This window comes from Miscanthus floridulus, chromosome 16 (assembly GCF_019320115.1).
Source record: "Miscanthus floridulus cultivar M001 chromosome 16, ASM1932011v1, whole genome shotgun sequence".
Lineage (NCBI taxonomy): Eukaryota > Viridiplantae > Streptophyta > Magnoliopsida > Poales > Poaceae > Miscanthus > Miscanthus floridulus.
Genome location: NC_089595.1, coordinates 120,654,700 through 120,664,815, shown reverse-complemented (window position 1 = coordinate 120,664,815; position 10,116 = coordinate 120,654,700). Strand labels below are relative to the sequence as shown.

Below are 10,116 nucleotides of genomic sequence, written 5' to 3'. Positions count from 1 at the left end.
ACTGAATGTATTCAATACAGCAGAACAATAGCTATGATAAGTATGTTTGTCTTGTATGTTTTTGCTAATGATGCTAGTAGTAATAATTCACACGTGCACATACTTGTCTCAAATTTGCTATGATTTTTCTAAATTAAATTAAACATAAAAATGCCTAAATTCCTATGAGGCCCAAGGATTTCTTTGCTCTTGGAGGTTGGGACGACATCGTTTTTCAATTAACTAAAGATTTTTATATCTTTTTTCAATTACATTGTCACATCAGCAATTTGTTTAGTTAGCCATCTATTTAATACGCGTGGAAAAACGACTATGGTGCCACGTGCGGACTGCCCTAAGACGACAGAAGAAGCAATCAAACATGATATTACTCCCTCCGTCCCAAAATACATGACTTTTTTTTTACTTTTAGACATCTTGTTTAACTGTTCATCTTATTTCAAATATTTATATAAATATTATTTATTTTGTTATGACTTACTTTATCATTAGAGATACTTTAATAATGACTTATTTATTTTATTATTTACAAAAAAATTAATAAGATAAATGGCCAAACATTATTATATTTAAAAGTCAAAAGTGTCATCTATTTTGGGATGGAGGGAGTATCAAATGTTGAGATACATGGAAACTAGTTTAAGATGACTAGTACTCACGCTTGATATTTTAGTTTTGTCCTAAATCAAACTATCTTAAGTTTGACTAAATAAATATTGAAAGTTGCTAACATTTACGACACTCAATAGGTAACAATGAAAATACATTGCATGACGAATCTAACTATATACTTATTTAGTAATAAGAACATTAGTATTTTAGTATATAAGTTTGGTCAAACTTTAAATAATTTTAGTTAGGACAAAATTAAAACATCAAAAAAAATTGAGACAGAGGCCGTAATAAAGATATACACGTCATCACTTGCACCTGTCACATTCCGCCACTGCATCATCCTGAAATTAAAGAAGTAGGAAAGTGATGAATGAAATGAAATAATATAAAGAGGAACCCGCATGCATGAAATATACTCCTACAAGCTGTTTGCGTGCTGGTTGGGCGGTGACCCACCCACCTCAGCGTTGCGCCCCGAAGGACGGCGTCTGGGCCTCTGCTGCTTGCATCGACACGACGACGACGACGACGAGTGCGCACGCGGCGCCGCCTGATGCAGTCTAGCGACGCGAAGCATGTGCCGCAACCTGGACTGCGCATGGTTGTAGATGCTGCACGCAATAATGCATGGTTGATCTATCGAGCATGCAAATTGTTGCAGCCGGCCAGCAGGGCGTCGGCGGCGTCGTACGTAGATACGTACCTGAGCCTGTGCCTGTTGCAGGATGCAAAGAACACCAAGATGCCATTGAGTATGCCCCTGATGGCGCGGAAGATCTACACCGATATAATATGTCATTAAGCGGCATTTAAATTTTGTCACGTCAGGTGTCACATCAAGTATTTGGATAATAATAATAAGGGTAAAGTACACTTTCTAACCCTCAACTCGTGCCGAAGTTCGATTTTCAACCTTCAATTATAAAACTGGTTAAGAAACACCCTTCAACTATCAAAACCGGACAAATTTGGTCCTCGGCTGGTTTCAAAAACGGTTTTCTATTTTCGAGAGGCGCCGAAATTTTATATTATTTTTTGAGCATCTTAACGTCCTCAAATGAAAAAACTCAAAACTACAAAGTTGTAGATCTCATTGAGAACTATAACTTTAGTATAAAAAGTATTTTTATTTAACTTCATACAAATAATATATTACTGCTCTAATGCGGCAAGCGCTAGTAGACGATTATTATAGTGCTGAAATTTTATATTATTTTTTCAAGCATCTTACTGTCCTCAAATGAAAAAAAAATCAAACTAGCACTTATCAATTTTATATTATTTGAGGACAGTAAGATGCTCGATAAAATAATATAAAATTCCAGCACCATAATAATCGTCTACTAGCGTTTGCCGTATTAGAGCACTAATATATTATTTGTATGGAGTTAAATGAAAATACTTTTTATACCAAAGTTGTAGCTCAATGAGATCTACAACTTTGTAGTTTTGAGTTTTTTTATTTGAGGACGTTAAGATGCTCAAAAAAATAATATAAAATTTCGGCGCCTCCCAAAAATAGAAAACCGCTTTTGAAACCAGCCGAGGACCAAATTTGTCCGATTTTGATAGTCGGAGGATGTTTCTTAACCGGTTTCATAGTTGAAGGTTGAAAATCGAACTTCGGCACGAGTTGAAGGTTGAAAAGTGTACTTTACCATAATAATAAACAAATTAAGGAAGTCATCAGTAATCCACGAGAAGAATTTATTAAGTCTAATTAATCTGTCATTAGCAAATATATTACTGTAGCACCACATTGTCAAATCGTGGACTAATTAAATTTAAAAAATTTATCTCGTAAATTAATCGCAATCTATGTAATTAATTATTTTTAATCTATATTTAATACTATATCCATATGTCCAATATCTGATGCGATAGACTAGGAGAAACTAAATGGTGTGTTTGGTTAAGCTGTGGTTGTGGGAAAAAGTTGTTGTGGGCTGTGAGTTGTGGAAAAGTTATTGTGGGCTATGAGCTGTAGAAAAATTGAAAGCTGTTTGATTAAACAAGTATAAAATATACCTTCTATCTTTATCTCTCTTGAAACAACTATGAAATAGCTTTTTATTCCATCAATTTCGAAAAACAGAAAGCCAAAAGTCAAAAATAGAATTAAACCAGCTTTAAAAAATGTACTACGAAAAAGTAACTGCTTCTGAAAAAGCAACCTAAAAAAATAGCCCATTTAGTTAGGCTTTTAACTTTTAAGACAAAAAAAAAACTAAAGAAAAAGCCCAACCAAACGAACCCAAACAAGCGCTGACCTGTTAGCGTCGTGCAATGTGCATGCATAATATGTACTCGTCGAAGCTAAGCTAGTACTACCTGCGAGAAGAGATCGTTCCAGAGCGTCTTTATCTGCGACATGTCGAAGAGAGAATTCCTTATTTGACACTGGGAAAATGAGTCGTTCCTTTCTTGGCCCTGAAATTTTCTTCGTTCCCTATTTGACACTGACTTCAACTTTCGTTCCTAATTTGACACTGCCGTCAATTCCGTTAGCTAACGGTGTTAACTGACCGTTAAAAAGACGTTTTTGCCCCTAGAAAAAAACGGCGAAGCAAATTTGAGAGGAAAAAAAACCTGCGCCCGCCTCTGATGATGCGCCCAGCTAAAAAAAAAAGGCGCATGTTTTTTTTTTCCTCTCAAATTTGCTTCGCCGCTTTTTTTTCTAGGGGTAAAAACGTCTTTTTAACGGCCAGTTAACACCGTTAGCTAACGGATTTGACGGCAGTGTCAAATTAGGAACGAAAGTTGAAGTGAGTGTCAAATAGGGAACGAAGAAAATTTCAGGGCCAAGAAAGGAACAACTCATTTTCCCAGTGTCAAATAAGGAATTCTCTCCATGTCGAAGCCGCTCTGCTGCGCCTCCGACATGTGGTTGAGCTCGAAGATGCTGCTCATGGTCTCCCATATGTCCTTGGAGAAGTTGTAGGTGGCCGACAGCAGCGAGCCCGCGCAGCCCGCCAGCGCCGCCGCTCCTCTCACCGGCAGCAGCGCCACCTGCAGCAGCGGCCACAGGCACCCCGCCACGTTGTCCAGGACCAGGTCGAAGGGCGCCCACAGCACTTCCGCCAGGTCTACCAGCAGCGCCCATGCCGGCGCCAGGCCCTCGCCGAGCAGGCCCCACAGTTGGCCGCAGGATGCCAACAGGGGCCACGCGGCCTCGGCCAGCGGCGCCGCCACCGTGCGGACCAGCGCGCGCGCCGCCCGCAGCAGCGCCAGGAGGCTCTGCAGGCACTTGCGCAGGTTGCGCAGGAAGAGGATGGTGCCCAGGTACTGGATCCTGGTCACCATGTCCCACGTCTCGATCCACCCGAAGAGCGGCCCGCAGATGCGCGCCGCCGCAGACTTGAGCAGCGGCACATTCTTGTACAGGTCGTAGAAGCCGATGAGGACGGTGACGAGCGACGCCAGCAGGTAGAGGCTCCGCACCAGCGGCCGCATCCACGGCCGGTACAGCTGGCACAGCAGCGGGTACGACTGGAAGAAGATGACCCAGGACGGCAGGCCCGACTCCAGCAGCGTCAGCAGCCGGATGTCCGACATGATGATCTGCCGCAGCTTCAGCGGCAGCAGGCTGTCCCTGAACCGGAACAGGATCAGCGTGTCGCTGTACTGCGCCGGGGCCACGAACGGGACCTCCGCCGCGGCGGCGGCGCGCGCCCAGCTGCTGGCGGCCCTGGCCCTGGCCCTAGCCGTCGTCGGGGTCGGGATCGGGGAGACGCTGATGCCGCTGTCAGATCGAGATCGGGCACTACTAGTACTGCCAGCTGCAGCAGCACCGTCCAAGTCGTCGTCGTCGTCGTCCTCGGAGACGGCCGTGAGGGAGGAGGAGGAGCACGTCCGGCGCAGCGCGCTGCTGCACTCCTCCAGCTGCTCGCTGGGGTCAGAGTGCGTGTGCAGTGCGGAGAGGTAGCCCCGCAGAGCCCGCGCCTCGGAGGCTCGGCCCAGGAACCACAGGTGCATGCAGCCGGCCGCCTGCTCCGCGCTGTAGAACTCCCACTTGTTCATGTAGCGCGCCTCCAGCGCCAGGGACGTGTCGGTCAGCAGCTCGTTGAAGTAGTTGATGCCGTGCACGTCGCGCCACGACACCTCGAACACCAGGAAGCCGTGCAGCGCCCTGCTCAGGTCCGCCGCCAGCGCGAACCACCGCCGCATCGTGTCGGAGCTCTCTCCCGCTGCAGAGGTGGTGGTGGCGGTGGCGGCGGCTGCTGCTGCCTCAGCCGCCGCCTGCTTTTCTTGCTTGTGATGAAGCAGCGCCCGTGAATTCGCAAACGGAGACATCCTGTACTGCAATGAAACTACCAGGACGGATGAGCAGCTAGCTAGCTATATATTCATTTCATTTCATTGTAGCCGTGAGGGCTAGACGAAAAACTCGTAACTACCTCGTTCTTAAGTGGCTCGTTGGCTCGGCTCAAGCTCAGTTTGCTTGAATTTTTAAACAAGCTGAGTCAGCACTTTAGCTCGATTAATTAACAGTCAACTTGATCTAGCTCGTGAGCCGCTCGCGAGCCAAAATGAGCCAAGGTAAATTAGACAACAACTTGAATCAGTCTATATATGCCATGGCCATTGGCCCAATATGATAAAATCCTAGCCCCCAACTCCCACGCTCCCACCCCTAGGCCCTAGACTTCCCCCATCCGCCGTTCCACGCAAGCCTAGCCGCAAATGCATGCACGCTCAGCTGTTCCCCTCTTGAGCCGCCGCACGCGGCACACACGTAAGTCGTTCGGCGCCTGCTGCTCGCTAGGGCCTTGCAATCGCAGCTTTGCTTACTTCCTTACAAGCCGACGCACATCAACAAGCATTAGCTTTTGTTTTTTTTCTTGATCTTCCCAAATCATATCAAATCATCGGTCTTTTTATTTAATTTGTTTTTTCCAAATCGATACTCGTCTCTGTCTTTTGCTGTATGAATAACCTCAACAGGAAAAAAATTAAGTTAGCTCACGAATCAAACGAGTCAGCTCGAGCTGCCAACTGAGCCAAGCTGAACTGAGCTTCTAGCTCGTTAGTATAACGAGCCGAGCCAAGCCAGCTTGATAACGAGTCTAGCTTAGCCGTCCGGCCGGCCGGTTTCTAGCTAGCTCTTATAAATTACATTACATGCAGGCAGTACCTTACCTTGGTGACCATGAACTGCCACAGCCTCGCGGATCGAGACTGCTTTGTCGTCAGCCAAGGCTGGTTGTCCACGAGGATGAACACCTTCTTGCTCAGCGGAGCGAAGTAGAGGAACGCCCGCGAGATGTAGGATTGAATGTCCCTGTATGTAGGCAATAGTATAATAATCTAGTTAGTAACAAGCTTTCTCAATATCAAGTGCCTTTTTTTGTTTTTGTTATTTTTTTCAGACGACAACCCTCTTCCTGAACTCATTGCATCATCGTCTGAGAGGAGAGCCCTCCAAGAGATTTCTTTCACTTGAAATCTAGGAGATATGAATTAAATCAACCAAGTCTATTCGATCATATCCCTACTTATTAGGAGGACTCCATTAGTAGTACACTATGCATGCATGTAACACGTACTGATGATTGATGGAAATTAAGATAATATCGGATCGGAAGATGCATGATCGATGCATCATCAGAAATGAAAATTACGTACCCAATCTGCAGGCCGGTCAACGGATAGATATCTGGCAGAGTCTCCATCATCAGTATGCTAGCTAGCAAAAGTAGCTAGCTGTATATCTAGCGTCGTAATGCTACCGCACGTCCCCCCGATGAATCTTGCAGGCGATCTGCAGTGCAGAGGAAGAAAGATCAACGATGAATATTAATAATAATTACATAGAAGATGCATGTATATCTGCTATCGCAGTGCATGCATTCAGATTCAGGGGTTGTTGATGAATCGAATCTTACAGGCGGAAGACGACGATGCGCAAGGATGAAGACGAATGAAGATTAAGGCGCAGGCAGGCCGAAATCAAACCAATGCAAAGGGGGGCCGGCCGCTTGGGGACAGAGAGGGGCAGGGAGACGGCCGGGGGAGGAGTCGTCCTAAATTTGGCTCTCTCATATCCACACCACACTCCACTGCGCGCGAGAGAGAAGCACGACGGTCCACTCTTAATTAATTTGCTGCCTTTATTATTTTCTCATGTGTATTTCGAATGAACACAAACAATATAAGTTACATGTACAGGTGTTCACACTACAAACTGGCCAAACCAGCTGGTTGATTCTAGCCGGTGTTAATAAGTTTGTCAAACCCTAAAGTGGACTTACATATGTACAACATCGAATTTGGAGGCGGAACAGGAAAATATAGACTTCTAGAAGATTTCACACCCTGAAAAATCGGTTAAGCGTCGCCTCTACGTAGCTGTTTTTTCCCTATGACATTATCACCGTAGGCCCACAACATTCTCTCTCTCTCATGTCGATGCCCCCCTCTCTCTATCTGTTACCCATGGCATGTATGAGACAAAGCGCGTAGCAGGTATCCGCTATATACATGAGATGAGAGAAAGGTTGTGTTTAGTTGGGTGAAATTTGAGAATTTGGCTACGGTAGCACTTTCGTTTTTATTTGACAATTAGTATTCAATCATGGACTAATTAGGCTCAAAACGTTCGTCTCGCGATTTCCAACTAAACTGTGCAATTAGTTTTTTTTCTGTCTACATTTAATGCTCCATACACATATCGCAAAATTCGATACGATGACTACTATAGCACTTTTTAGGAAATTTTTTTGAAACTAAACCAGGCCAAAGCTCTCTAATAATGGTCGAGGTTGAGCCTTACGAGCGGGGCATGGTTTTCACCCCATGTCTCTTTACTAGATCCACCCTTAGTTTTCACCACTGAAAAGTGTCCCTCTTGAACAATTTTGGGCCCGCCTTGGATAATGGCCAGAATATAGGGCATTTGGCAAGTCTAACCTGGGTCATTTAGGTCACCATTCTTTTGTTACTATACCGCACGTGTTTTTCTTTAGGTAGTGATTTTCACTACGTCAAAAAATATTTGTAGGGACGGCTTTAGAGGTTTTGTAGGGGCGGTTTGCCCAGCCGCCCTTACCCAAGAGCCTCTACAAATCATGTATTTGTAGGAGCGATTCCCAGACCGTCCCTACAAATCGATTAGTAGGAAAATAACAATTTTTTTAATCCGATGAGGTCCCCACCGATAGCCACACACCCACACATGGTTGCATCATTTTTTCATGATTTTTACACACTTTGCGGCGCCCGAGATTCAAACCCGCAACCTCTCCCTCGCGCGCAAACTCCTCTACCACTGCACCTCACGATCACTCATGTCTACAATTCATTTTTGTTCCCCACATATTATACAAACTGAGCATAAATTGATTGTTTGAGGCCCTAAACTAATTCAAATGAAAAAATTATCAACTACAAAGTTTTATAACTTTTCGAGATCTACAACTTTCATTTTGGTAGTTTCTCCATCCGAGGTCACTTATAAAATTTGAATTTCAAATTTAAGAAATTTGAACGTAGTTTTCCATGACAAGATGATTTCAAATGAGAAAGTTGTCAATTACAAAGTTTCATAACTTTTCAAGATTTACAACTTTCATTTTTACTGTTTATCCATCCAAGGTCGTTTAAAAAATTAAAATTTTATTTTTTTAGAAATTCAAATGTAGTTTTTCTTGACAAGATGATTTCAAATCAAAAAGTTGTCAACTACAAAGTTTCATAACTTTTCAAGATCTACAACTTTCATTTTGGTTGTTTCTCTATCCGAGGTCATTTATAAAATTTGAATTTTAGTGCTTAATTTTTAATACTCGGTGTCTATTTGTAGGGGTTGTTCAATATTGAGCCATCCCTACAAATCTGATTTGTAGGGGTGGCTGGATATAGAGCCGCTCCTACAAATCGGCCATTTGTAGGGGCGGCTGATAACACCGGCCGCCCCTATAAATCTATTTCTAAGGGCGGCTCATTTGACAACTATTTGTAGGGGCAGCTCAATATAGAGCCGCCCCTATAAAAAAAGGGAGACGTTGCGACAAATCATTTTTGTAGTAGTGTTTGTATGGGTGTTTTGGTGTTGTATTTGGTGTTAGTTTGTGTTTTTCTTCATAGTGCCTCTGGGGATTTTGTTTGTACTGCTTTGCTTTTTCGTTCTAGATGTCATACAAAGATGCATAGCTCTTCGCGTTGTCTAAAAATAAATAAAGCCCCATTTAGATCTTTAGAATTGAAATCCATTCTAATAATTAATCTAGGCACAAATCAATTAAGCTAATATGGTCGTATGCATAATATATTTATATACTATTGTTGGACATATGGGAGAAAGACTTATGTGTTGTATTTCTGTTATATGGGAGCGAGCCAAAGTGTATGGTATAAGTTGCAAAGTAGGAACATAATATGGTGTTCTATAGAATTAATTTTTATCTCGCATCCTATAAATTTAGTAGGTGTTTGGGACCGCTCCGCTTCAGTTTTGTCTCACTAAACACCTCCGGCTCCTAAAACTCCACTCCATAAAAAAGGTGGAGCTGGGCAGCCAACTCTTTTTTTTTCTGAAGCACCTCAGGGGATCCTCTAGGATTTGGACTTCCATACTCGTTCATGGAATTAAAGAAAATTATCCACAATGATCACTCATTTAATGAAAACACTCACCCCACTGTTTACGCACCCAGCGCCTGTAAGCGTTTCCAAGTTAGGCACGGCTCCACCTCATGATGGAGTTTGTTGTTTTTCAAGTATGTTGCAATTATTTAAACAAAATATTTGTTTGGTTTTCTCAAATAAATTAATTATGATTATAACATTTTATATTATATTCCAACAGGCAACAAAAATAATTTATATACACAGACATTAAAACATACACCAAATATCAAGGGTATATTTGGCTTTCTTTTAGGGAACCTCACATAACTCGAGTTGGAGCTAAGTTGCGTGCCAAATAGGATGTGCTCCAAGAACTCCACCACAGAGCTGTTCCATAGTAGAGTTAGTAGAGCGGAGCTTGAAAAACTGGAGGAGATCAATCCCAAACAAGCCTTTAAGATAGACTTATATTTCTAATTTTTTAAAAAGATGTGGAATTTTAAATTCTAAGCAAAATAGTCTAGTCTACCAAGTAGGTTCTAAATAGTCTAGTCCACATTACCTCCCTCAACTTTCATGAAAGTCCAATTTTCCTCCATAAACTTCAAAACCGAGCAAAACACCTCCCTCAAATTTTAAAATTGTTCATCTTACCTCCTTGGCCCTGTTATAGGCAGTTTTGAAGGCGGTTTTGTCTTTATCTTTTTTATTTATTTCGGCTGAATCTTTGAAAAATCATAGTAGATCATAGAAAAATCATAAAATAGAAAATCTAATTTTGTTGGACTTCCCATGAGTAGATCTACACAGTGAACATATAATATGGTATGCTTTAGTACATTTTTTACTGTAGCTTCAGATCTATGCTTTTCTATAATTCATTCATAGCTGCAGTTTGTATGGTCCAATTGTGGTGAATTTTTTATAGTGGGC

The 10,116-nt window shown here is 42.7% G+C and overlaps 1 protein-coding gene across 2 annotated transcripts; it reads right to left on the bottom strand.

Moving 5' to 3' along the window:
• Positions 1 to 901: 901 nt before the first annotated feature.
• On the bottom strand, positions 902 to 6,601 carry LOC136514299 (uncharacterized). 2 transcript variants are annotated; one of them, XM_066508284.1, is made up of 8 exons: positions 6,501 to 6,601; positions 6,241 to 6,376; positions 5,755 to 5,896; positions 3,476 to 4,914; positions 2,947 to 2,995; positions 1,319 to 1,392; positions 1,076 to 1,226; positions 902 to 956 (listed from the first exon to the last, which is right to left on the bottom strand). In XM_066508284.1, exons 2-8 carry the CDS (start codon positions 6,288 to 6,290, stop codon positions 921 to 923), a joined length of 1,941 nt encoding a protein of 646 aa, XP_066364381.1. In that variant the 5' UTR covers positions 6,291 to 6,376; positions 6,501 to 6,601; the 3' UTR covers positions 902 to 920. The 2 variants fall into 2 exon arrangements, with proteins under 2 accessions (XP_066364381.1, XP_066364382.1); XM_066508285.1 differs by lacking the exons at positions 6,241 to 6,376; positions 6,501 to 6,601 and having other exon boundaries at positions 3,476 to 4,909; positions 5,755 to 5,884.
• Positions 6,602 to 10,116: the final 3,515 nt, after the last annotated feature.

What these genes read in the sequence shown, in the direction of transcription:
- LOC136514299 (XM_066508284.1), bottom strand. Translation starts at nt 6,290, where the DNA reads ATGATGGAGACTCTGCCAGATATCTATCCGTTGACCGGCCTGCAGATT. An exon ending in TCGGAGGCGCAGCAGAGCGG is followed by an intron (nt 2,996 to 3,475) that starts CTTCGACATGGA and finishes AAGGAATTCTCT; the next exon opens with CTTCGACATGTCGCAGATAA. An exon ending in CTTCGGGGCGCAACGCTGAG is followed by an intron (nt 957 to 1,075) that starts GTGGGTGGGTCA and finishes CTTTAATTTCAG; the next exon opens with GATGATGCAGTGGCGGAATG.